This window comes from Tarenaya hassleriana, unplaced genomic scaffold (assembly GCF_000463585.1).
Source record: "Tarenaya hassleriana unplaced genomic scaffold, ASM46358v1 Cleome2, whole genome shotgun sequence".
Lineage (NCBI taxonomy): Eukaryota > Viridiplantae > Streptophyta > Magnoliopsida > Brassicales > Cleomaceae > Tarenaya > Tarenaya hassleriana.
In genome coordinates this window covers 4,704,435-4,730,883 of record NW_010965372.1, presented here as the reverse complement: position 1 = coordinate 4,730,883, position 26,449 = coordinate 4,704,435, and the positions used below count along the sequence as shown (strand labels likewise).

The 26,449-nt window shown below is 38.6% G+C and overlaps 7 protein-coding genes across 10 annotated transcripts; 5 read left to right on the top strand and 2 right to left on the bottom strand.

Annotated features, from left to right (window-relative positions):
- Positions 1–289: 289 nt before the first annotated feature.
- On the top strand, positions 290–2,101 carry LOC104812277 (RING-H2 finger protein ATL3-like). The gene is given in 2 exon segments (XM_010539355.2): positions 290–1,175; positions 1,178–2,101. Coding segments are annotated over 2 exon segments (1,005 nt in total). The 5' UTR covers positions 290–914; the 3' UTR covers positions 1,922–2,101.
- Positions 2,102–3,383: 1,282 nt separating this feature from the next.
- LOC104812276 (ubiquitin-conjugating enzyme E2 34-like) lies at positions 3,384–6,823 on the bottom strand. 2 transcript variants are annotated; one of them, XM_010539353.1, is made up of 10 exons: positions 6,693–6,823; positions 5,699–5,787; positions 5,421–5,475; positions 5,098–5,136; positions 4,941–5,004; positions 4,785–4,846; positions 4,655–4,694; positions 4,503–4,530; positions 4,070–4,161; positions 3,384–3,775 (listed from the first exon to the last, which is right to left on the bottom strand). In XM_010539353.1, the coding sequence occupies exons 2-10, from the start codon at positions 5,753–5,755 to the stop codon at positions 3,505–3,507; spliced, it is 708 nt and encodes a 235-aa protein (XP_010537655.1). In that variant the 5' UTR covers positions 5,756–5,787; positions 6,693–6,823; the 3' UTR covers positions 3,384–3,504. The 2 variants fall into 2 exon arrangements, with proteins under 2 accessions (XP_010537655.1, XP_010537656.1); XM_010539354.2 differs by lacking the exon at positions 6,693–6,823 and adding an exon at positions 6,540–6,685 and having other exon boundaries at positions 3,505–3,775.
- A 717-nt stretch (positions 6,824–7,540) lies between these two features.
- LOC104812274 lies at positions 7,541–8,364 on the top strand. The gene is made up of 2 exons (XM_010539352.2): positions 7,541–7,936; positions 8,069–8,364. The coding sequence occupies exons 1-2, from the start codon at positions 7,686–7,688 to the stop codon at positions 8,133–8,135; spliced, it is 318 nt and encodes a 105-aa protein (XP_010537654.1). The 5' UTR covers positions 7,541–7,685; the 3' UTR covers positions 8,136–8,364.
- An 823-nt stretch (positions 8,365–9,187) lies between these two features.
- On the top strand, positions 9,188–13,868 carry LOC104812273 (alanine aminotransferase 2, mitochondrial). Its single transcript, XM_010539351.1, has 14 exons — positions 9,188–9,574; positions 10,609–10,659; positions 10,873–10,923; positions 11,129–11,194; positions 11,272–11,333; positions 11,477–11,555; positions 11,674–11,778; positions 11,871–11,981; positions 12,175–12,312; positions 12,417–12,612; positions 12,707–12,861; positions 12,982–13,056; positions 13,156–13,359; positions 13,489–13,868. Exons 1-14 carry the CDS (start codon positions 9,362–9,364, stop codon positions 13,603–13,605), a joined length of 1,623 nt encoding a protein of 540 aa, XP_010537653.1. The 5' UTR covers positions 9,188–9,361; the 3' UTR covers positions 13,606–13,868.
- Positions 13,869–14,923: 1,055 nt separating this feature from the next.
- LOC104813297 (agamous-like MADS-box protein AGL61) lies at positions 14,924–15,613 on the bottom strand. The gene has a single exon (XM_010540864.1). The coding sequence runs from the start codon at positions 15,611–15,613 to the stop codon at positions 14,924–14,926; it is 690 nt and encodes a 229-aa protein (XP_010539166.1).
- Positions 15,614–17,878: 2,265 nt separating this feature from the next.
- LOC104812272 (ethylene-responsive transcription factor ERF073) lies at positions 17,879–19,317 on the top strand. The gene is made up of 2 exons (XM_010539350.2): positions 17,879–18,209; positions 18,458–19,317. The coding sequence occupies exons 1-2, from the start codon at positions 17,969–17,971 to the stop codon at positions 19,165–19,167; spliced, it is 951 nt and encodes a 316-aa protein (XP_010537652.1). The 5' UTR covers positions 17,879–17,968; the 3' UTR covers positions 19,168–19,317.
- A 1,099-nt stretch (positions 19,318–20,416) lies between these two features.
- Positions 20,417–26,322, top strand: LOC104812270 (phosphoinositide phosphatase SAC5-like). Of its 3 annotated transcripts, XM_010539346.1 has the most exons (16): positions 20,417–20,751; positions 21,159–21,363; positions 21,469–21,634; positions 21,845–22,067; positions 22,368–22,444; positions 22,685–22,872; positions 22,960–23,057; positions 23,160–23,293; positions 23,398–23,526; positions 23,869–24,193; positions 24,277–24,398; positions 24,489–24,602; positions 24,719–24,886; positions 24,985–25,152; positions 25,340–25,427; positions 25,757–26,322. In XM_010539346.1, the coding sequence occupies exons 1-16, from the start codon at positions 20,665–20,667 to the stop codon at positions 25,865–25,867; spliced, it is 2,403 nt and encodes an 800-aa protein (XP_010537648.1). In that variant the 5' UTR covers positions 20,417–20,664; the 3' UTR covers positions 25,868–26,322. The 3 variants fall into 3 exon arrangements, with proteins under 3 accessions (XP_010537648.1, XP_010537649.1, XP_010537650.1); XM_010539347.1 differs by lacking the exon at positions 24,489–24,602; XM_010539348.1 differs by lacking the exons at positions 25,340–25,427; positions 25,757–26,322 and having other exon boundaries at positions 24,719–24,888; positions 24,985–25,113.
- Positions 26,323–26,449: the final 127 nt, after the last annotated feature.

Here is a 26,449-nt window from a genome sequence, read left to right as displayed (position 1 = left end):
CGGCCCCCGCCGCCGTTAGAAAAAAAAACAGGCGGGTAATGGACTGCATTAAGTTAGGATGGATAAATTTTCAGTTTGATATTTTTGAGAAAAATAATATCCAATGGAGGTGGTACCAAAATCACTTTTGAACCTTTGAATTCGGCACATGGACAATAAATATAAAGTCTTTTTCATATGCAGATTTCAGATTATGAACCCATATGATATCTCAGAATTTTCTGATAGGAATAAAAAGGCATGATTACGACGAGATGATTAAATGAAATTGTGCAATTAGAGGAATAATGCGAGTAGAGTGAGTAGGATGAAGTAGCTCCGCCACCCCAATATCAATGGCCGATGTGGGACCATTGTTGCCGATGTCATCGCCCTCATTTGCCTCTTATCACTCTTCCTTCCTAGCCCTCTCTGCCACGGCCGAGAGAGAGAGAGAAGACGTCTAGAGTTATCTCCTCCTTTCCTTCGACATCTCTCCTCTCTTCCCCCAAAACCCTAATGTTTATGGAACCTGTAGCTGAACATTGAAAAGCATCGTCTTTGATCTCTGTCTCCGCAAATTCCAGCTCTTCCATCGATTTCCCATTGAAAGCTTCATCTGAGTTTTTCATTTCTTATAGCTTTTCTCAACTGGGTACCCACCATAAGAAGATTTTATCTTTCACCTCGGCCCTTTTGCTCCTGCTTCCTCCCAAAACCCTAATTTCACAAGATCCGCGTCGAAGCCCCGTGCTTTGCATCTATTTTCGCTCGATTCCTGGTTACTTGTTCAGAAATTCCTGCTTAATTTGCAGAATTGGTGGATTAATTCATCTGGGCACCTCTCATTTTCTCGAAATAAGCACAACAGAAGGCGGAGACTTCTGATCTTGTGCGATTTAAGGAATAAGGAGAGAGAACAACCATTGCCATCAATGGACGACGATGGATCTGCTCACAGGTCACCGTTTGGTAACTTAACGACCGAAGAGGTCACGAGCAAGATCGTTCTTACAGCTATCATTGTCCTGTTCATGGCGGTTCTATTCGTCCTTCTTCTCCACCTCTACGCCAAGCTTTACTGGTGGCGCGTGGACCAACAACAACAGCAGCAGCAGCAGCAGCAGCAGCAACAGCAACAGCAGCAGTCACCGGCTCCGCCATTGGTCACGCGTCGCCAACGCCGCCGTTTCATCTGCGTCGACAACGCCGCCGTTTCATCTTCGTCCCGGGCCAAGACACCCTGCGAAACACCGGTCTCGGCCCATCTGAACTCAGTTTACTACCCATTGTTGATTTCAGACAAGAAAGCTTCAAAGACGGTCTAGAATGCGCGGTTTGCTTGTCTGAGCTCGTTAATGGCGACAAAACAAGGCTGCTTCCAAAGTGCAGCCACAGCTTTCATGTCGATTGTATTGACATGTGGTTCCAGTCTCACTCAACTTGTCCGATTTGCAGAAACTCGGTTCTTGGACCTGAGCACAGTTCCAAGCGAATTGAACCGGTTTCAGACAATGCAGCTGTTGCTAGTACCAATAATCACCATGATTCTCAGTCTCAAAATCCAAGCTCTGCTCTAAATCCTTCTCCAGAATCTCCAAATTTCCCCACCAATATATTGGTATGGGGCAGTCTAGATCAGGTTAGCACCGGCAACAACAATGCTGCCCCTCTTGAAGATGGCATTGGCAACTTTGCTTCTCGAGCTCAAGAAGCTGTTGTTGTGGAGATTAATGATCCCCCAACAAGTGCAAACATAACCCAAAATATGCCGTCCTCGTCCTCATCATCCTCTACGAGATTTTGTGTTGAGGAGGAAGAATCGAAATCTGCCATGACAACAAGGCTGAGGTCTCTAAAGAGGTTTTTGAGCAGAGACAAAAGGGTGGTTTGTAACAGTGGGAGTAGCTCTAGTACTGCTGCATCTGCATCTGATGGTTGAAGATTTGTAATTAGATAAAGCTGGTTAAGAGACTTGCCTGAAGATTGTCAAATTCTTCTGTTGTCTCGGTTCGGTTCTTACTCGGGTTATGTTTGAAAGCTTTCGTCTTGGCTTTAAGTATCGTATATGTACCCAAGAGAAAGAAATTCAAGGCCTTCTTTTCACATTGGATTATGCCTAGTTCGTGTCTCAAATATGGTGTTCTACTAGGATTCGAATTTGCTTGTTACATTGCATCTTTCAGGTCTGGAAACACACAATTTACATTAAGTGATGGGGAAACATCCGAGTCTTGCCCATGATATATATATCACTGGTATTACATTCATGTCACTAAGTAAATAGGCCCATGGCTTCTGAGGTGAGGAGGGCTGTTTGATTGGTCAAGGCACATATATGGCATCTCATCTTCTGATCTTTTCAGCATCTTGTTCAGGTTAAAGACGACGGCCGAAGCATGGCTTGAAGCCTGTCGCTTCAGTCTCACTTTCACTTCCTTGTGGCTTCCATAGATAGGACCAGACACCATGTCTTCGGTCGCCACTGTCTTCTCTCTCTCAGCTTTCCACCAAGACAACAGGTAAGTCTTCCAAGGTCTGTGTGCATCCATGCCACAGATCTGATTCACTTCCTCAGTACTTGCATCTGCATAGTGCCTTGCTTTTGCTAGTAACTATTCAGAAGAAGAAGAAGAAAAGGAAACCCGTTCGTTAGCTCTGGTTCATGTAGATGTACAGCCAACAAGAAAGAGAAATCGAGCTGAGAATCTTCTCTCCTGTTTCTGGTATGTTCATTAGATCTTTCCATGGTTTTTGGTGAGAGATGGACATTTACTATATGTAAAATTTCAGGCAAATGAACTGTGGGGCTTTTTGAATGGAGTTCATATTGGTCAACGGATACAAAAGGGGAGTGAGTAAACAAATTAAGGTGGTGTCGGGGAATGAGATAACGACGTCTCGCCGGTGATTAAGGCCCCTAATTATATGTATTTATTTGGCCTAAGTCCATCATTTATATATATATATATTTTTCTTTCACTTTGTTGCTTTACAAAACACTTTTTTTTCCTTTGCTTAGACTCTACCCTATGCGTTAATTTTACTTTAGAATATCCATCCATCACAACATTCTCATCATAATCACTTCTTTCTTATTTCATTGAAGAAAAATAAGTAAAAATAAAATTAATTTCACTAAACATGCAAGCTTCCATATAAATATATGAAAGTATAAACTAGTGCACAAGAATAAGTAAAATAAAATAAAATTTCACTAATATAAAAACGTTATTTTATCACTTTAGTTTTTTTGCTTCAAAGAGAAGTTGAAAGCTTCAAGGAACATTTAAATTTCCCAACAGCAACAACTAGTCCCATTCTATACAAGTGATTCCCAGTAAGCTAATATATATATATATATATATATATATATATATGTATATATATATATATGTATGGAGTTAAATGCAAAAAATCAAACCAAGTATTTGCTTTAATAAGCACACCCTGGGCAATTGATAAGAAGTATTCGGACAAGGACTACCCACATTCTCTCTAAGAGTTCTTCTTTGGAGAGCAGAGTCAGAGTTGAAGCAGAGGAAGCGCCATTACAACCCCGAAAACAGAAACAAGCAATAGTATTATCCATGTCGGCAAGGACTGTCTCTTGTTCCTCCTCCTCTCGTTCACCTCTCCCTCCGTCGTCGGCTCGACAAGTTTCTCTGACTTGGGTTTGGCGTTTTCCTTTTCGGGCGATTCTTCCGTTGGCATCTGTTGGGAAGTGCTCTGCTCGGCCAGTTGCTGCTGGTTGTACTTCTCTACAAACTCCGGGAATAGTTTGCGGAACGTTGGGCTGTCAGAAATGAAAAACGCGGAAGAAAACGTAACCAGTTTTGTTGGGAGTGTATTTAGATATATGCATCCCATAATGCAGGAAAGATTTGCTACAATGAGCAAATGTTTGTTCAAAGGACAAAGAATGGTTAAGTCTAAAAACTCAACATGCATTCAGTAAAGGTAGCAGAACTTTCCAAGAGTCCATCCAATGTGTTCTAATCATCTTTTTTAGATGGATATCATGAAAAAGAGCCTAAACTTAGAAGAACCCATGGTTTTAGAAATTGTTATGGTGGGGGGTTGAACTTACTTCTTACAGTTAAACGCAAGAGATGATTTAGCCAACCGTTGCTTCTCGACCGCAGTAGTGTTCACACTTCCGGTTGTGGGACTGTTATCCATCTGCACAAAGGAAATTGTCGTTTTTAATACAAGCGATGTAATAAAGGGTATGATGGAATAATTGATCTGTCACTTTCAGATCGCCTGATCAATCACAGAAACAAACGCAACATCCAGTTCTCGAAGACAGGTTGATCTAAGGATTCACTTTCCTGACCTAGGAAGCTGCCAAGTAGAAAAAGAAACACACTGTTTCTATATATACGAAATGGCAACTTTATTGAACACAACATAACAAAAACGAGACACTTCCACAGAAAACTTTTAGGAAAATGTCAACGAAGAGAAAAAATTGAGAGGTCATTCAAGCAGGAGAAACTCTGAAACTACAATGAGCTTACCATGAATGAGAGAAGTCCTGTGAGTATGCTGCACTTACAAAGGAGAAACAGCCGAACATGAGTACATAGACCTTTAGTACCCTAAAACCGGAGAAAAATGTGACATTGCAGTTAAATGATAGATGAGTGTGCATTAGAAGAAAGATCTATACCTTGACACAGACCACATCGGGTTCCAGCTTTCTGGATGAACTGTAAACCCCATGAGAAAAACAATCAGATATACGACAAGATAACAGGAAAGTTGAAGCAATCGATTACAAAATGCCGAATGCAACTTACAATCACTCATAGACAAGCAGATTTTCTTTTGTGTCATGAACCGGCCATTTGGTGTGATCATTCTGCAGCCAAGAGAACAATTGATTTACCAGAAGCTGGGCTAAAATCAAGGAAACAGCGATGTAGAGACCAAAATCTGGGAAGTAAAGAACATACGTAATTCCAGGTGGCTTGTAAGGGTATTCTGGGGGGAATTTGATCTTTCCATAGTAAAATCCACCTTTCAAAGGCAATTGCGAGCAGTGAAATTAGATACTGCCTAGCGATACAGAGGACCGCAACATACAAGTTAGCTATGAGAGAAGATTTAAACCTGCAAACGGTGTTCCTTCACCACCTTCCAATACATAATCTGTAACATTAAAGCCAGTGGTTCAGCTGATTTTCAGAAACAATCCAGTTTAACTTTAACTATATTAAAATACAGGTATTATAATTCCATCAAAATAATTTTGAAACTGGTTAATCCTAACTTCTTGTAGCCCCCAGAAAGGATACATGTTCTCTTGTACCAGTTTTATCATATATACCTCATGTTGGCACTTCTATAGAACCATAGCAAAATCTTCTAACAGAGTGCCTAGAAAGCATAGAGCGGACAAGACAACAAAGAATAGACGACAGTAAAATACTTACGCCACTCAAGAATGTCATTTTGGGAAGGACGAGCAACAACATGGGACACTGGTTCCTACAGACCCATCCCAAGCAAATGTCAGATATACTCAAGAGCAACGAATAGACTATACAAATAACAAATTATTCTCTAGATATAAAACCATAAAACGTTGCACAAAGAAACGTAATCGTATTTTAGGAACTTAGAGAAAACAGGTTGACCCAATGTTGCCACGATAAAAATAGAGAATCTCATCCATGCTCAATAAAATGAAGATAGAACAAGAAAAAAGGACCTTGCAAAGTGCTCTATATTCCTTCTGAAGACGCTTAATACAAACTTTCTCTGCCATTGAAGTGCTGCAGATCAGACCACCTCTAGGTCCTGTTAAAGCCATTACCAAAACCAACATATTGAAGACAAAATTACAGAGGGAAAAGGAAAACCCACCAACTTATTAAAAGACAGGGTAAACATACGAGCTCTCTCGTATGAGACCGGTCAAAAGGAACCATTCTCAGTAAAAGAAACTTACTTCAAACAGACAAGGACAAAAACCATCAAACGGGACGACAACATACGTATGCGAAACTGATGAAGACAACAACACGTGTATGATCTTCCAATTACGGATGTGAACTTGTCAACTTAACAAGGTAGCTGAAGTTACACGAAAATGGAACATGCAAACAAATGAAAGCAGTTGAACATCCATAAGCAAAATGCCGAGAATTTCATGCAAAGCTTTAGACAGTCTAGACTGTGAAACACGTAATACTATCAACGCCATATCCAAACGCCATATGCCGAGAATTTCAGGTAGAACTCGAATCAACAATGATTTGATCATCAGGAAACCTTGGAATATAATCCCCAAAAAATCACAAGCCGAGGAAACACTCAAACCACTCGATAAAAACACATTCAACCTAATCAACTCGAATCAGCAACGATCAAACTCCGACCCGTTTGAAGGAAATTCTCTAAAGAACCCTAAAAGGTACTACCTCAAGTCGTAAATTCCGTTCAATATAGCAAATTTGCAAAAACACCAACTCATACAGCTCGAATCGAAGCGAATCGTATAGATCAAAATCTAAAATAGACCCAATAAACTTTACAAGAAACCCACATACCAAAGTAAAATCCCCAGTTAGATGAAGGCTACAATTGCGATTCAAGCTTCGGTCCCACAGAGAAGGCCGAAACGAACGCGGAGAAAAAGATTCGAAAGTAATTGCACCAGATCCAAGGAAAATTTGGGAAAATCAGAGACAAAAATTCAGCACCTGAATCGAAATTTCTCGAGGGTGATTCTCTCTCTGGGGTTTCTCGTCGATTATCTGTCCTCACTTTTTCGTCAGAGAGAGAGAGAGAGCGAAAGAGAGAGAGAGACCGACAGAGAAAGCTAGAGAGAGGAAAATGGACTAAGCTGGGGTTGGTTTTGCCCAAACCGATATCTCCAAATTCAACCGACCGGTTTGGTATTATAACAATTACAAATACAATTATATAAACTTATATAACATTTGAATCATCAAACGGTTGATACAATCGTCGAAAACTACAATAAATCTATAACCCCGAGAAGATGCATGTTCTTACAACAAAATCAGAATAAAAAACAATTTTCAAAATTTTAAATTTTGAAAAATTGAAAAAGAAAAAAAAAAATTGGGGAGGAGATGATGATTAAGCAGAGACAAAACAGCTGTTTACATGCAAACTAATACTTCCAATGTTTTGCCTTTAAACCCAAACTTAAAAACAAATAACAAAACTCAGTTTCTGCCCTTTTCGAGTTTCCCAATGAGGGCAAAACAAAAAAATTAACAGTAAACAGTAATCACGTGCCTTAATCACGTGATCGCATCTCAGGAACACGTATTTACATGTCCTACCACACCTTTGAATGATGTTATATATAATAAGCACAAGGATTTATGATAAATAAAATATCTCACCTTCTACTCAGAAAGAAACTAAACAAAAGGAATTGCGTGTAATTAAAAAATTGAATTTTGGAAAAGGAAAAATAAAATAAAACAGCGAAATAGAATAACAACAGTCAAACTTGATCACGTGATCAGATCCCAACAACTAAGTCTTAGAGCAGAACATATTCTTACAAAGCAACAAGCTTTTGCACTCTCTCTCTCTCTCTCTCTCTCTCTCTCTCATCTCTATCAAAATTTCCACAGTTGCAGGCTTAGGACAGAACACCCCCAAGAGCTCCAAAACACTGAAAGCAGTGAAGAAAGAAGCCAAAAAAGGACTCAGCCATGAAGAGACTGTGTGCATCTGTATCGACCATTGCAGCCATTCTTCTGCTACTTGTAGCTTTCTTGAGTGGCAATCATCAAGCAGAGAGTCGCCCCCTGTCAAGGGCGAGAGCTTCTTCCCCGGGTTCACCTCCTCGTGAAGCTGTTAGAGATTTGCAGATGAACAAGAAGACGAAGGACGAGCCTCTGGTGGGCGAAGAAGATAGCTTCCGGAGGATTCCAAGGAGCGGCTCAAATCCTATACAGAACAAGTAAAAAAAATAAACAGTAAAGTTGCAATCTTTACCACGTCCCAGATTCTGTTTCCATGTCTTTTCTACGAAGATGTGGCCAGTTTTTGATGTAAACTGACATCAAGATACGTATTTTATTTTTTTTACCAGGAGCGATCCACCGGTAGATGTCAGAGGCAGTAGGAATCATCAGATCGCAAGTGCAGGAACACCGTAGATTCAGTGTTAATTTGTTTTCCCCTTCTTAGATCTTCTGCATTTTTTTGTAGAGTAGGGTACCAAAACTTGTTCTGGGGAGCTGTAATGTAATGAAAACATATGATATGATCTCAAGATTTTGCTGATACACAATCCGGGTTTCGATCTTATGGATTTGGACCCAGAAATGGCTCAAAGCTCACTGGCAGATCTCTGTAAGTTTGGAATGCAACAAGAAAAGGTGAAATGCAAACTGTGAGAAAATAATAAACCGATGTGTAGATATAACAAGAACAGGGATCTTCAAGGGCTTCTGTGAATAAGAAATTCCCTTCACTTATTCTATCGGGATGTAAAACGCGAGCTACTTTCTCTACTCGGTTGATATCAGTGCAAATGGTGCGTTGAAATCATGGGTTTGATTTCGAACCGGTTTGGTTTAACCCGGTTTGCATTATCAGAAAAAATTCATTCCTTTTTTTTTTCCTAAACGGGCTTGTAAAGGGCGACCTCCATGGGCCAACGTTATATATGGGCCTTATAGTGCATGGCCTAATAAATGAATGGTGGGCTTTATTCAAGGCCCAATTCACCCACAGATCCTCATCTTTTTGTCCAGTTTATTTTTCTTTTTTTTTGTACACATCAGCACACACGCACACATACACATATATACGTATATACGCACATATATATTTTTTGTGTCCCCATGTTTATATAGGATTGAGTACACTGTTTAGTTAAAACTCGAAGCTAATTAAAATGGGCAAATTTAAATAACAATAATTGATTAATTTATTCGACTTTTGTTTTCTGTCGCGACTCGGGGACAAAGGCACGTTGTTTTGTCCAAACCCATTAGTTAAACTCGAGGTTAGTACTAAAACAATACCCCTTTGTCATATATGGTAAATAAAATATAATAATAATTACACATTACCACCAATAAGAGATTTTCATCGTTAGCACCATGAACACGTCAGTTTGGGATTTACTATTAGGGTTTTTTTTAGATGCCGAGTTTTTCCTCTCTTTTTGTTTTAGAGTTTCCATCTTTCAATGCAAAAGAAAAGTAAAGATGGGAAGACAGATATATATAGCCGTGGCAGGCAAGGGAGAATTTGGAGAAATTCCAAATCTGTGTGCAGGGGAAAGTGGACAAAAGGAACGTTCGTGTCCTCGTGAAAATCTGGTGAAAATCATCTCTCTCGCCTTGAGCACCACGTAGTATAAATCAGAGCACAGATGCGGAGATTCGTGATTGGCCAAGCTAAAAGCCTCTCAGACCGAACCCGTCAACATCACAGAAATCACCGCTTCGTCTCCCTGTTCCTTCCTTCCTCTTCTTCGGCTTCTGGTTCTGTTTCTTCCTCGCGTCTATTCTCCTCTGCTTCGGACATGGCTGGTTCCAATTCCTCTTCCTCCCTTCCCGTCACCGTCCAATCCATCAACCCCAAGGTGATTTGCGGCTTCCCTTTAGGTTTAATGGCTGATTGATTTCGTGGGTAGCTGTTTGATTCTGTTTTGGACGATGGGTTTTGGGAAATTCATTTTCTTTGTTGATTTGGGGTTTGCCTGATTCATGGGTTTGCTTTTCTTTTGGGTCATATGTATATGAATCCTCTTTCTTTTTAGTTCCCAGGTGATGAAGATCGATTTTCATAATGAGCTTCGGTAAATTTATTATTCGTTTGTGTTATTGATCTGGGTTTTGCTTTAGCAGCTTCTTAGTTTGCTTGTGTTTTCTGCTCTTCGTTTTTTGGAAACTTCTCTGCTGGGTTATAAATTTTTCTTCTGTTGTGAATCATCGATTTGCATGTTATCTTTGTTCCTACATCTGAGTTTTTGGCTTTTCATCGATAATGTTTGCTCCCTTGATGTTGCTTTGTGTTATGTTTGTTGTGCTCCTTTATTCCTGATCTACATTTGAATTGAGAAATTCCGGGTTAAACCCTTTTTTTTATATAATTATCAAAAGATTTTCTCTTATATATATATATATGCTTCCAGTTTCATCGATTCTAGATTTACCTGAACTCAGTGCTCGTGATGATTAAATGATTGCTTGATACCTTTTATCCCCATTTGTTGTATTATATCTTTTTTTTTTCAGATGGCACCTGGATTTAGTCTATTTCCCTTATGTTTATCAGATCTTTCATCACTGAACTGTCCCATGGTCTGCCTGTTTCTTCACTTAGGTTTTGCCCTATGGCATGTCTCATAACATTATAAAGTCAATCGAAAAGCTCATTGTGTTTGGTCTAATTTGTGATGAGTTTTGTCTTTCAGTCATCGGCGACATATTTTGCCTGTTCATCTTCATTTTTACCTTCTTTTGATCTGTTATATCTATCTAGTTCGGACAGTTTTCGATGATACGAATTTCCTAGATGTTTGACTCACTAAGGCATTTCTAGTTGTTCTTGTTCTTGAAATTCTTCTGCTTTTGGGCATTAGCGTATCATCAAGGTTTCCTTTCTCTGTTTCAGGTTCTCAAATGTGAGTATGCTGTCCGTGGAGAAATTGTCAGCATTGCCCAGGTAATATAACATTCCTTGATCACTGGAAAACGCAGTTGGCTTCTCTGCAGATTCTCTGAAATGGGAACAATAGTTTGGAATTTCAGAACAAAACCTCACAACTGATTCTGTCAAATTGTGTTGTAGTTTGACTCTTTGAGGTCTGTCTGTTTGCCATTTTCAAATTGAATAATGCTTTTCTCACCTGTTTTGCATCGTGATTCCATCTCGCAGAGGTTGCAAGAAGATTTGAAGGTCAACAAGGATGCTTATCCATTTGACGAGGTACATCTTGTGTTTTATTCTGTGTATTTGGACGATAAATCCTATCTTCTGCTTTGAGAAGCAATGTATATCGACTTTACTCGAAGATCAAAGTTACTTAGCTTCACAATCTGAAAATCTACTTCTGGATATGGTTAATGTTACTCTTCCCTTGTATATAATCATTTACATGAATGAAATGCACAATCTTTGTTGTCTTACACAGATAATCTACTGCAACATTGGGAATCCACAATCTCTTGGTCAGCAGCCTATCACATACTTCCGGGAGGTTAGTAAGCTTTTTTTTTTTGGATTTTATTCCATGTATCTGTTTCCAGTGGTAATTTTTTGTCATTGTTTGCTCAGGTTCTTGCTTTGTGTGACCACCCGGCTCTTTTGGACGAGAGTCAAACACATGGTTTGTTCAGGTATAAAAAACTGATTCAGACTCCTGCCTACATTTCAGTTTCCCATGTTGATTTCTGAACCACTGACTGATAGTATTTGTTGTTCTTTCTATTGTATGTTATAAAAGTTTGTATATATATTGACTCTATGGATCTTGTATCAGCGCTGATGCAATAGGTCGAGCATGGAAGATTCTTGACCAAATTCCTGGAAGGGCAACTGGTGCTTACAGTCACAGCCAGGTTTGTCATAAGGGTCTTATTTACTAGTTAAAGGTTAAAGCCATAATATTTGAGTTGGTGCAACTCTTGGAATCACTCCATCAGTCGGTTGAGTAAATTTCTTTTTCCATCATGTCAGGGTGTCAAGGGATTACGTGATACTATTGCTGCTGGAATCGAAGCCCGTGATGGTTTCCCTTGTGATCCAAATGACATTTTCTTGACAGATGGTGCAAGTCCAGCGGTAATAATAATTGAACGGTCATTTTCTCTATGACAAGACATTTTAAAGCGTGTCATAATAAGTGGTTCTGTTCTGTTTTTCCGCGTATCCAGGTCCATATGATGATGCAACTTCTAATAAGTTCAGAGAACGATGGAATTCTTTGCCCAATTCCACAGTACCCGTTGTACTCAGCTTCGATTGCCCTGCATGGTGGAACTTTGGTATGCTATTGAGAAAATATTATTTCGGGTATTTGTTTCTAATGGTATTGAAATTTTGATGGACATAGCTGAGCAAGGGATTTTAATACTCATTCATTTGCTGTTTGAGTAATTTGTCTTGACTTCTACAACATATTAAAAAAAAAAGCTTGCCCATTTCTCTTCCTTTCTTCTGATTGTTGTCTTCTGTTAGGTTCCATACTATCTTGATGAAGCAACCGGATGGGGTTTGGAAGTATCTGAAGTTAAGAAGCAAGTGGAGGATGCGAGGTCAAAGGGCATTGCTGTAAGAGCCTTGGTTGTCATAAACCCTGGTAACCCGACAGGACAGGTATACTAAGCTTCAGGATTAGATGATCAATCTTATCAACATGCTCAAGATGTAATAAACGGAACTGTTTCTCTAACCGTTGCCCTGTAAAAATTCTTGTGAAGGTTCTGGCGGAAGATAACCAGCGTGACATTGTTAATTTCTGCAAGCAAGAGGGCTTGGTTCTTTTAGCTGATGAGGTTTATCAAGAAAATGTTTATGTTCCTGACAAAGAATTCCATTCGTTTAAGAAGGTAGCCCGCTCTATGGGTTACGGTGAGAAGGATATCTGCTTAGTCTCATTCCAGTCCGTCTCCAAAGGTATAAGATCATATTTCTCATTTTTATAAACAAGTTTAAGGAAACTGGAAGTTCTTGTTTATGGATTTTGTTGAAATTTTCACACTTTTGATAGGGTACTATGGAGAATGTGGGAAAAGAGGGGGTTACATGGAGATTACTGGGTTTACTCCTGAAGTAAGAGAACAGATATACAAAGTTGCCTCGGTGAATCTTTGTTCTAACATCTCTGGTCAGATTCTTGCTAGCCTTGTCATGAGCCCACCCAAGGTACGTTCATCGGTAAAAGCTAAGAGTCTTATTCTTTCCAAACCTGATTCAGTTGAGTTTGAGCTCGGTCTCTAGCACAGTTCATATTCTTGAACTTGGACACTTCTATTACTTGGTCAGGTTGGTGACGAGTCCTATGAGTCATACATGGCAGAGAGAGATGGCATTCTCTCATCTTTGGCGAGACGGGCAAAGGTCGGATTATCGTTCTGTTAGCAATTTAGATCATATAAATATCTTGGTGATCTCATCGTTTGATTACCCTCGTGTTGATGTGATTTTTCTCAATTGCAGACACTGGAAGAGGCACTAAACAAGCTGGAGGGAGTAACATGCAACAGAGCAGAAGGAGCAATGTACCTCTTCCCACGCATCAACCTTCCTCAAAAGGCAATCAAAGCTGCAGAGGCTGCAAAGACAGCACCAGATGCTTTCTACTGCAAACGCCTTCTCAACACCACTGGAGTTGTGGTGGTTCCTGGTTCTGGCTTCGGACAGGTAATAGCAAAAACAAACAAAAAAACTTCCAACCCTTTATGCTCCTCGACATTTTATGACATGGGTTCGTCTCGAAAGCTGACAAGATCGATGCTTTTGATCCGTTTGGTTTGGTTTGGTTTCGGACAGGTTCCGGGAACATGGCACTTCAGATGCACGATACTTCCGCAGGAGGACAAGATCCCGGCGATCGTGAGCCGTATAACTGAGTTCCATCAGAGCTTCATGGACGAGTTCCGTGACTAAATGCAAATGCTCTCTGCAGATTTCAGCCCTCAACCCTTTTCAGAGATCTAACAGAAAACTGAATAATAAAATGCCTTGAAGTTCTGTTCCCTGTCATATGTCCGTTTGTTAATGTTTTGTTTTTGTTTACAAGGTTTTGTTTCTTGAACTCAAGTTCTGTTCCTTGTCATATGGTCTCGTTTGGGTGGGTGAGGCGACAATGTGGTCAACGTTGCAATAATAAGAGGAGTTTGGCCAAGAAATATTATAGTTTTCGGTCCAAATTGTCAATTCGTATTTTAATTTCGATTCTTTAAGAACAATATATGTGCTTCTGCCCAAAGGTAAAGATAAAATTTGGTCAATTCGTATGTGATCCTTTGAAATTTTATTTATTGACTTTTGTACTCAATCAGCCTTTTGTGAATTTATTTTGTGTTGACTTTTGTTAAAATTCTGGAAATTTTTGACTTTTTTTTTTTAAAATGGATGTTTAAAAAAATAAAATCTTATCAATTCCACCAATCGCTGCCTCATCTTCATGATCGATTCCGTTTGTATATAATTAAGAATCTTTTATTCCATAAAAAAATTATTTTTAAATAGCTGTAGTAGAATTTGAAATTATTTAAATTACATCATAAATAAATACCATTAATTAATCCCGATAGATTGAAATTCATTTTTTCTCGACGTGTTTTCCGTATTCAGGCATTAATATCATATATACTAGTAGCTTCTTAATTGCTTTCTTGATATATATTTTATTCTCTTGAATATTTAAGAAATAATTTAAACCACTTATTCTTTTGACACAAATATTCCGCATTTAATGTTGGATCTTTTGTTTTCACTAATCTTGGAGTCCACGTCTAATTTTTTACTACTCTAATTGTCCTGTCGTTTGTTTTAAACTAATAATCATTCTTATTAAGCTTTTAATACATGATTAGAAATGACACGAGTCTTCAAATTATTGCGTAATTTTGCATGAGTTTTTTTAGGGTAATTAGGTCTTCTGCGCCTCGGTCCCGACTAATCGAACCATGTGATTGAAATTACATTATCCTTTCCAATTTAAAGCTCGAATTCGGAACAAAATATGCGTTTTGTATCCCCAATTCACCAGTTGAATTATCTAATTTCAATCAATTTTGCATAAGTTGATTAATGAGTGAGGTTTTTAAACATTAAATAAGAAAACTTTCTAACAAACGAGGCTTTAATCCAATATTTTGCCATTAAACAACACCATTAGCATAAAATGGATATCATTAAACCTTGGAATTAATAATAATTTCAAAACCATCTAAATATTTATATTTATATTACCTAATTATTAATTAGCAGTGTACATCATGTTTTCAGCAAGAAACTGCTGCAGAAACAATCCGTCGCCCCGATTATCCTCAGCCGTCAGATACTCCAAGCTTAGATCATCCACCGTCTGCTTCGACTCAATGATCTCGACCGTCGGATTCTGCTCAGATGGATTCTCCACCGCCCGATCACAACTCATCTGATAGATTCTTCCTCTGACATTCTCTCTCAACTCCGTCATCGCAGCCAAGTACTCCTCCATCTCCTCCGCCGCCACATTCTCCACCGGCATCTCCCACCACCGCTGCTCCTCCGCCTCCACGTAAGCATCTCCGCCGCCGGAGTATTCCCCGAGCCTCGCAGGGACAATTTTCTTCTCCCCGTGGAGATACCTCTCGGTTAGGGTTTCGACGTCGCCGAACGTGTAGATCCTGCCGCAGCGCGAAAACGTGATGATCGCGATTTTCGTGTCGCAGAGAACGCTCAGCTCCGCGGCTTTCTTGAACAAACCGCGTCTGCGTTTGGAGAACGTGACTTGGCGTTTCGCCTCTTCCTTGATCTCCTTGATCTCTATCCTTTGCCGGCCCCTTGTTTTGGGGTTTTTCGTCTTCTCGGGGTTTTTCTTGAGCAGCAAGTTAGGGTTTAGGAGCTGTTGTTGTTCCATGGGGAACATGCAAGTGAACGTTGAGGCTTCTCCTCCTTGTTCCATCGACGTGTCTTTAGATTTTTAATATTTCTCTCTCCGTTGAAGCGATCAAGTGTCGGATTTATAAATTACACTGTCCTTTGGATGTTTATGCTTTATTAACCCAAATAATGGAAACTTTACTATTCCTTCATTGAGTTAATTACAGCATTAAATTGGGCTTCCGAAATTAACTTTTCTTGTGATAAAGAAACGCGAAATTGCAGAATAGGTCCTCAATATTTGTTCATAATCCCGTTTTTCACCATTGATTTTTTACTTCTGAAATTTCCTTAATGTCGGTCCAATTTGACAAATTAAAAAAGAAACTTTGGGACTATAACTTTTTTTTTTAATATTTTGCATGTCCTTGTATATGAATAAGACCCTTGAATTTTGAACAAACTTTATTAAGTCTACTAAGTTGTAAAAAGCAAGAGTGTATCTAGTTGCCAATAACTGAATAATGATCTCTAGTAATTTATCAATTATAATGTATTATATATATATATATTATCAAAAAATATTTTTTTATATATATACACGTAATAAAAAATAATAATGACCATGAGGCTTCGTATAGAAGCTTTCAAAGAAAATCCAAAGTACTCATGAGGTGGTTAGTTAAATCAAACAAATATATTATGCAAAATATTATTAATTAATTATATATAGATGAAGATCTAATTAAATTAAATTAAGAATATCCAATCGTATAATTATATATTTTACCCTTTCGTTTCTATGTGGGGTTAAAAGGTGAATTAGAGGTTGATCCACGACCCCAATCTACGGCCATTATGAATATTTAATTTGATTTAACATATATTCTTAATGACTATATATCAATTAGGTCGTAGCTAATTAACACAAAGATTCAAAAAAAGAGTTGGTTGGTACTATTAAATATATTTCTTTCCTTTTCCTAAATTTAAAACTTAAATAATGATTAGTGGCCAAAACCATGGGTTTAGTCAGTCTTCTTCCAAATGGTTTTCAACTTCACAACAAATGTATTCCCCATATATATATATATATATATATATATATATAGAAAGAACCCTTCAATATATATAATTATATATGACCTATTCGGGTTGATTTCAAATTCAAATATGTGTGTGCATGTCTGAACATGCAAAGAATATAATATGCATATATAAATACATCTCCTATATATCATCTTTTATATTATGTATGTATGTATGTATGTATGTATGTATGTATGTATGTATGTATGTATGTATGTATGTATGTATGTATGTACTCAAAGTAGTTTCGTCGACGTGTAAACATTGATCATACATTACCATATATCAAAAGAAATACTATATGTATATAACGTATATCAATAGCGTGTAAAAATATTGAATACTCTATTGCAAGTGATAATACATCAACTGCAAAATGGTCATACATTGCGTCTGCATCTATGTCGTCCATAACATTTAATGCATGCCCATTTTTTAATATACCCCGAATTTTATATCTAGACCGACACAAATCGAAAATTTTCTCATTATAACATATGTTATCTTGTGATTAAGTAACAAATTGGTTGATAGAATGCAAAGAAAAAACAAATCGAAACGGTTCACCAAAGGTGATATAAGATTAAAAAAATGCAATTTGGCCGAGTAGGCGATTCGAGTTTATCATAATCTACAGTGACATGTAGGATTAATTAAGTTAATTAGTCAGATAATTAGTAGTTAATTAGGGGGGTTGTGGTCCAAATACAGACCATGATTAGGTGCACACGCTGAATGTAAGCTGTCAAAGTGGCAAGAGCTACAAAATTTATAATTGGAATATATAAACGCAAATGGATATATTCTTTATTACTATAAGTTTCGTCTTCCCAATTTGGAAGGAGCCACTTGCCCAGTTACCTTTGCAAGTTGCAGATCTTTGTTTTTTTCAATAATAAATAAATAAATAAATAATAATGTTTTTGGATCCACCATTACCCTTTTATCTCATTTTTCTACTTTTTATTTGTAACCAGAAAACATTTGCCTTTTAACTGAGGGTGATTTCGATGATAACGTTTATTACATAATTTTTTAACCACAAACTTTTAACAACGTTTCATTTAATTTCATAATTTTTATAAAGTAAATAAATTCGGAAAATCAATTGAGTTCGTTTTCTCCATCTTGTTGGTGTGAAGGCAGAGGGAACCTTCACTAAGGGTATTACGGTAAATCTGTAAAGCCCACTTGCCCTCCGTAGAAAACACGTATCTCGCCACCTATAAAGGACTGCGGCCCAAACACAAAACTCAGACACCAAGCAAATCGGAAAGAAAAAATCAAAGCGCCGATTAAGAACTTCATTCCTAAATCTTGAAACCTTACTCTCGTTTTAACCTGAGAAATGTGTGGAGGAGCCATAATTTCCGAGTACATATCGCCGGCGAGGTCAGGCAGATTGACCGCCGACGATCTCTGGTCCGATCGGAGGAAGACCGCAAAATCCGGGAAGCCGTGGAGGCGGAACGATGTCGTTGACTTGACTTTCGAGGATTTCGATGAGTACGAGTCCGATGAGGAAGACGACCTGGGCGGATTCTCCGGCGTCAAGTCGTTCGCCTTCTCAGCGTCTAGCAAATCGACTGGTAATCTCTCGAATCCGACTCCTCTGGTTCCTTGAAATAGATTAATTTCGAATTTGATTTAGCTTTTGAAAGTTCATTTGATGCGGAATATGGATTAAACCGGATTATATCCAATTTTTCCCCGGATTTTGTCGCTACAACTTTGAAGATTGATGCCGTTGACGATTTGTTTTCTCATGCCTTAGTAGTTAGTGTGATAGTATGATCCTGTCTCAAATAACTCTGCTCTTGAATTATGTTATGCTCAGTGTCTGGGAACAAACAGAAGGACAACAAAATAACAGACGCGATGATGAAGAAGAGTCGGTACAGAGGAATCCGTCGACGCCCATGGGGGAGATGGGCAGCTGAGATCCGTGACCCGACGAAAGGAGTACGAGTTTGGCTCGGAACTTTCAACACAGCCGAAGATGCTGCAAGAGCTTATGACTCGGAGGCTAAGAGAATCCGAGGCCCTAAAGCCAAGTTGAACTTCCCAGACACGTCTTTTACGTCCTCAAGAAAGCGTAAGGTCGCACCAAGAATAGCTAAACCGGTCAACACGGAGCAACAAAACTCGAGCCTAGATCACTGCAACGTAGCAGAGAAGCCTCGCGTTAATAACCATCATCTTGGTTCTGACAAGAACTCGCTTCAGCAGACCGACGGCAGTGACTCGTTCGACTGTTTGGATCTCTTGTGGGAGGAAAAGAACGTGGAGACGATTGAGATCCCGTCGTTTGACACAGAGTGGTTCGAAGATGTTACCAACCCGACGAAGAAGCTGAAGGCTGATGATTCGGAATCGAACGGCAAATTCTCTACGCTTTCGGAGGAGCTTCTGGCTTTCGAGAAAGAGACTGACTGTTTCTTTCAGATGCCGTATGGAGTGGGTAACTGTGACTCATCGTTTCTGAACAATCTTCTCGACGGAGACAACGCCATGGATCTCTGGAACTTTGAGGAGGGAGTGTTCTGAGGTTGTCTGCACTCAGAAGCTCTTTGTGCATATGACAATGGGAGAGTGTTGTCTTGTTTTGTTCCTGATTTGTATATTGCTTTGAGATTGTTCTTTATCCTTTTTTGTTGTACCATAAAATCCGTGAAGTCGATGTTTTTTTTTCTCAAAGATCGGCAGACAGAACTCACTCTAAAGCCATAAACATGTAACACCGAGGAAAATCATCGATCTGTTTATGCCGTCGAAAAAATTTTGCAACTGTACGAAACTGGTCTGGTTTTGAGTTTAGACTCATTTTGGTCGGAGCCTTGGTCCAATATCTATATGGCCTAAGGCCTTGACTTGACCCGAGACCAGATCAAATTCATGACCGAGTCTTGACCCGAGTGCTGACTCATTTTTCGGCGAACGTGTCCTATTTCTGGCCAGAGTCGTCACCAGAGTTCAGCTGGAGCCCAGATCTATTTTATGGTGCCTTGTTTCAAACTTTATTTGGGCTTTGAACCGTTTATGCTCCAATTTATGGCCCATATGGAGCCTAGATTATGGGCCAAGCCAAGGCCCATTTTCAGAATCTCACAACACTTTCAAGTTCCGCGGGAAAATCTGATTCCCCCCGCCCCCCGAGTTTCAGCGGGGATGGGGAGAGAGATTAAAATAGTGGTTAAAATACAAGTATTTCAATCATTATTATTTAATATTTTTAAAATTTATTATTTATATAAAAGATTTGATTCATTGATATCTTTATGAAACAGATTTATTTGTTAGCGTATAATTATTGTTTTTGTTTTGAAAATTGACAATTAAATAATGTTTGTTTTTTTTAATAATATAAAGGATTCAACACGTCAACTTCTTAATCATCTGACTTTTGTAACTACAATGGTACCAACGTGTCGATCAAATTAGTTAATTATCGGACGGCGTCCTCTTTTCATATATAAGAAGAGGAGGTCCATTAAATCTTTTAATGAGATCATACAATTTTAATGATTATTTTTTTGTCGTAGCTTTCTTGTTCCGCAAGGTCTAAACATATAATTAGTGCATTAGTTTACAATATGGTTTCAAAGAACCATTTTAAAATATATATATATATATATATATATAATATTTTAAAAATATAATATAAATCCTTGTTCTTTTAGTATTAGGGAAAAATAAAGGAGACCCTTTTTTTTTATACAAGAAACCAAAACGACCACGTATTTATGGGGAGTATAAATACGTAGAATTAGCGCCTAAAAGATTGGGACGAAAAAAAAGAAGCTAACTGAAGATCAAATTTGTTACCTTGACTGGTCTTCTATTCGAACCAGGTCGCCTCGAGTGTTCATCTTCTTCTTCGTGATCAGATCATCGTCTTCGTTCCTCAATCCCCGATTTTTTTCCCAGGAAAATCGTTGTGGTTTTTTTCGTCCCTCCTTCTGTCTTCTCTGGTGAATCTCTTGCTTCGGAATCGGAGTCTCCGGGCTTTCTCAGTTTCGGAACCCCCCGGATTCTGGTTTTCGGATGGGATCGGAGCCTCGGGTTCACCCGGGGCCCGAGCTGATTCACTCGCCTGTTCTTCAGAAATTCAAGCTCTACAGTACCCTCTCGGTGAATTTCCCTCTCTTTTCTCTTGATGATCTGCGAAACTTGTTGTTGTTCTGCGTGAATTTTGCCTCAGGAGCTCTAATTTTGCTGTCGATTTGTTTTACTTTTGCTGTTCGGTTGGCGTTTATGTCTTAAATCGCTTTTTTTTTTATGAAAAATATTTGCTGACCTGAAACGACAGGATTCAGAATTTGTAAAAGGGTTCGAGTTAGATTCTGTGAGTTCCAAATTTGAGTCTCTCTTTGGAATGTGTTTTGTGGTGTTGGTATGATTTTAGTACAATGACATGAGCCTTTGGTTCCAAGTTTTGTCTAAGTCCAATTCTCATTCTGTCATTCACGATTTCAGCTGCAAACCCTACCCTTTTTAGTTTCAAAAATTTTGAGCACATTGGTACTTTTGTTCCACAGAATTTTTATTTGGTTGGGAGAGACGAGAAGAAGACTGTTCGGAGAATCTTAAAGATTGATCGGACGGAACCAAATGAGCTGAATCTCTTTGAGGATCCTACGAATTATTCGAAAGATGAATGGCTTGACCTGAAAAGACGGATAGATAGAGGGAACAAGAAGTATGGTGGAATTGAAGAGGTCACAACTTGTTATGGAATCATTGGTACATCTCTCTGTTCTTACACTAGCACGGTCTTGTCCTTTCTTTGTGCAGAATTCCTTTGCTGTGTTGAACTCATGGAACACAACTTTGATTCCCCGGGTGCAGGATTTGTAAGATTTTTGGAACCATACTATATGTTGGTGATAACAAAAAGAAAGAAGATGGGTGCCATCTGTGGCCATACAGTTTACGGTATAATGGAGAGCCGGATGATTACAATTCCAAATCATAATGTATTGAGTGAAGTGGCCGAGTCTTTAGCAGAGAATAGGTATGATGATCCTGATTGTAATTTGTAACCCTAATGCAAGTACAATCTTGGTTGTTGTCTGACATTTAGGATTTTGTTGTCTAATCTTATTATCCACTTGCTATCTGTTGTTTATCGTCTCCCTGAAACTTTAACAAAGATCGAAAATATGAACATTATGTTCATGGTGAATAAACATATACTCACATATGTTTTCATGTATATTTTTAGGTACAAGAAGCTCCTTAGTATGGTGAATCTTAGAAAGGACTTCTATTTCAGCTATACATATAACCTTATGTATAGCCTTCAGAAGAACATATGCAACAGTGAGAGAGGAAAAGTTCACTACAACACACTGTTCGTTTGGAATTCTTTCTTAACCCGCAGGATCCGAAGAGTCCTCCAGAATACTATGTGGACTGTTGCATTGGTCTATGGATTCTTTAATCAGGTACACTAACATATGGAAGTAAACTATGAAATAATTAGTTTGTAGATTTTCAGAAGTCTACTAATTCGAAATGTCCTCATGATAGTCTCCTTTCTATTTCATTGTGAGACTTGGTGTGCAAAGTTTTCCAATTAGAAGCATGATTCATACATGATCTTGTTGCCAGGATTATATCTTAGACTGTATTTAACAAAATATAAGTATTGCTTTCTTGTAAATAAGTTTTCACAGCCTAGTTTATCTTTCCTTGGAAGAAGTAGAAAGCATACCTACTATCTGATATTCGGTTTCTTTGTCCAGACTATATGTGCAATATATGGTACAGAATTTGTACTCACTGTTATAGCTCGGCGTTCACGGCATTTTGCTGGTACAAGGTAACATCTTGAAAGCATTTTCGCCACTTTTGATTTCTCTGTCTTCGTTCTTTCTGGGGCTACAACCTCTAGATGCTAAACGTGTTATTTTATTACAAAAGAAAAATGTTTTCTGGGTTTCAATACTGAGCAATTCTGTATTTCCATTGTTCTTATATATCGACAATAATCTCCCATAAAAGAATTCTCTTGTTATGACTATAAGACTGATTTTTCTTTTGTTTCCCTATTATTGTGTAGATACTTAAGGCGAGGTGTTAATGAGATGGGCAGAGTAGCCAACGATGTGGAGACAGAGCAAATTATTTCCAGAAATGTTCTCGAGGGTCAGAGAGTGGCAATAAGTTCGGTTGTGCAGAACAGGGGTTCCATCCCACTGTTTTGGTCCCAGGAGACTTCTCTATTTATTCCACAACCAGAAATAGAATGTAAGCATCGTATGCCTAGCCATAAATTAGGCATTCTTTGATTTCCTATTCTAAATCCCTCTTGTTTGTTTGTAATTCTCATCACAGTGTACAAAAAGGAAAGGAATTATGAGGCCACCAAACATCACTTTGAGAATCTAAAGCAGAGATATGGGGATCCAATAATCATCCTGAACCTGATAAAGGTAGGACAACTCACTCAAGTTTGATGCTTCTTTTCTGTCTTTTGACTATCATTTTCTGTTTCTTAAATGACTGTTTATATCTCTACTTTTTTATGATAATAGGCAAGTGAAAAAAAGCGCCGAGAAACCATCTTACGTGCAGAATTCGCAAAAGCTATCCTATTTATAAACAGAAGCTTGAGGAAGGAGAATCGTTTAAGGCCAATTCATTTCGATCTCAGCAAACACTTCAAAACGTACTCATTTATACCCCATATTTTTGCAGAACGTGGACGTTGTTGGTTTCGTAACTGTTTTTTACATCTTTAAAATGTTATCGATCTTTTCTCGAATTTTGCAGTGGAGCTGCAAGTGCATTCAAATGCTTATGTATATTTGCGACAAAGGCATTGGACTTGACTAACATATTTTGCTGTGAAGCTTCTACAAGTGTCGGATCCGAAGGAGTACCAAATGACTCGGGCTTTAGGTAAGTTACACCCTTGTTTCTTTTAGCAGGGCACTAGTCTATCTTTACAGTGGAAAGGTTCTCAACCTTAGTTCAAGATTTAGAGACAGTTAATATAACAACTGGGCTTGCAATAAAATCCTCTACTGCGGAAGTTGAACTTGTCAATATCTAGAATGGATTTAGTACCAGAACCTTAGGATGTAATAATGCAAGTAACTAATCTCTTTATATCATCAATTTTGTTATGCGGGTATCATGTGGCAGTAGCTGCATTTATACTGTTTGTCACTGTCTGGCCTGATTACAAATTGTGTTCCTCTTTTGGTGTTAAGTCTTAGTGATAAAACAACTATGCTGCAGGAACTCAGGAGATGGATTCACTCACTCTCTTCCGGATCAAGACGGGGAAGTGATTAATGCAGAAAATGAGACGTTCATGCCTAATATATCGATCCTTCAAACTGGGATTTTGAGAACTAACTGCATAGATTGTTTAGACCGCACAAATTTCGCTCAGTATGCACTTGGATTAATGGCTCTCAGGCGTCAGTTGCATGCCTTAGGCATTACAGCATCGTCCACCATTGATCTTAGTAGCCCTCCAGCAACAACTCTGATGGAAATTTATCAAACTATGGGTGATACACTTGCATTGCAGTATGGTGGTTCAGAAGCACACAACAAGGTGATTTCCAACGGCTTTATTCTTGAGATGCATTCTGGAAATCTTTAAACTCTCTGTATCAGCTCGTAAGTTTATGATTTCAGATGTTTTGTGATCTGAGAGGTGAATGGAATCTGGTGAACAAACACCGCGATATCTTCATAGCTTTGCGTCGTCACTATAGTAATGCTTATCTGGACAGCCAGAAACAAAATGCCATCAATATGTAGGTTCATTCTGATCTTTTTATTTTTTTGCTTCCTCTTATAATTGGGTTCGTATATAGCCACAAGATGTTTGCATGGTAACCTGACAGGTTCTTGGGTCATTTCCAACCACAACTGGGGAACCCAGCACTGTGGGAGTTGGATTCTGACCAATATTACAATATTGGAAGATATAGTGCTAACTTTGACAATGAAAAACCGAGGTACTTATCGTCAAAAAGGCCTCTTCACCAGTCAATACTTGAAAAAAAAAAGTCTTGATCGTAAAGTTAGTGTAAGTAGATACGATTAAACATTTCTTGAGAAACATGATTTGCAGGCCGATTATTAGGAGATCTTTCTCTGACAATATCATCTGGGATGGTGATTTCAATATCGAGGAAGCTGTCAACAGAGATCCTCAGTCTTCACGTGATGGATTAAACGGAGGTATCTCAGAATCCAATCCAGATTTCCCAGTCTTTGAAAATGAAGCATCTTCTCTGAGGTGTTGCCTTATGTCTCTTGATTTTGGTTACATATTTCGACATTTGACATTCATTCATTGTTAGTTTTATGATCCTTTTTCCTCTTTGAAAATTCTAGCTTTCTCTCGGCCATTTGTTGTGAACACCATCTGAGAGATACGGATCCAAACCGTATGTTTCCAGGCAATTGCCCTTGTTTTGCTGAAGGGCGCGATGATAATTGTGCTTTTGCAAATTCATGCAAGAACAGATATTCACTGGTAGAGAATTCATTTGAAAAAAGCAGGTAACTTTTAACTTTATGTTCTATGTTTGTCCTAAACCCTAAACCCTGAAGTCTGTGTGTGTTCATATTTTGTGTCCATTAACCCCTTACCTGCACATTCATAGATTATGTTCAATGTCGCAGTTAATTTCTTAGTTCTATTATCTATAAAATTCTTACTCATTGTTAATTCCTCATCTTTCTGCAGCTCCTTGTCTTGGTCTTCAGACAATATTTATACTGATATGGAAAACGAATCCATCACTTCTTCAAGTATAACGAACTCTACAGTCGAGGTACTTCATTTCATAGTCCCAATTATTTCATACCTCAAACATATCTCACTTTTACCCTCATGTCTTGGCCCGGTTGCATGAGATTAACGGTATTCATAGTAGTTTGTACCATTCAAATACCATATGTGACATGTAAATCAATTCGCAGTGTTCGTGGATATTGATTTCGATATATCTCTAAACCATGCCAATCCGAACCACCTGATCAACCTCATACATAAATTTTATCAGAACTCAAAATGTATCATGTGTCATGGGGGTCCATCATCATCTTGACATGATTTGAGCTTCACAGAAAAAGACACTAACCCGGACTTGTGTTCTCACAGTTTCGTCCTGGTCATGTCCGGAGAGAGGAGGAAGAAGGCGAAGACGATGTTATGGTACCTGGTTTCTCACAAGAGTTTACTCAGTGGGTTCGTCACGGAAGGGTACTCTGACAATACAGTTCCAACATCTAGGTTTTTGTTCGTGACATAGAAGTGTTCCCAAAGCACAGGGAACAGTGGTAACTTGCGCAGGAAGGTACAGGCAGTTACTTGGTACGGAAGGTAGGGTTAAACATCACGGAAACCACAGAGCCAGCCATCTCTTTGTATATAGTCACAGCCAACACATTTTTACTTCTATTGACAAATTAAATTCGGTTAGGGATAGATGCTGACCGGTACATTGGGTTTGGTCGGATTTTTTTTTTTTAACTCATTTCGGTTCAGTCATTGAATCTGAATAAGATTAGTCCGGTTCTACCGACCATTCCAATTTGGTTGGGTTTTGAAGTTTGCCAATGGGACTCCCAAACGGTGGGTTCGGTCCCATGCAGTTTGTAAATAGCGTGATGAATGCTAAGCTTTATTCAAACTTTCTGGAATATATATGAATTCAGATTGCATCATTTCTGTATTGAATCCCCTTTTTAATTTCATATCACTGCTGCAATAATGACAATCATGAAGAAGATGGTAACCAGACGAATGCCGAAATGAGAATCTTACAAGGTTCTGGTCCAAGAAACAGTGGAA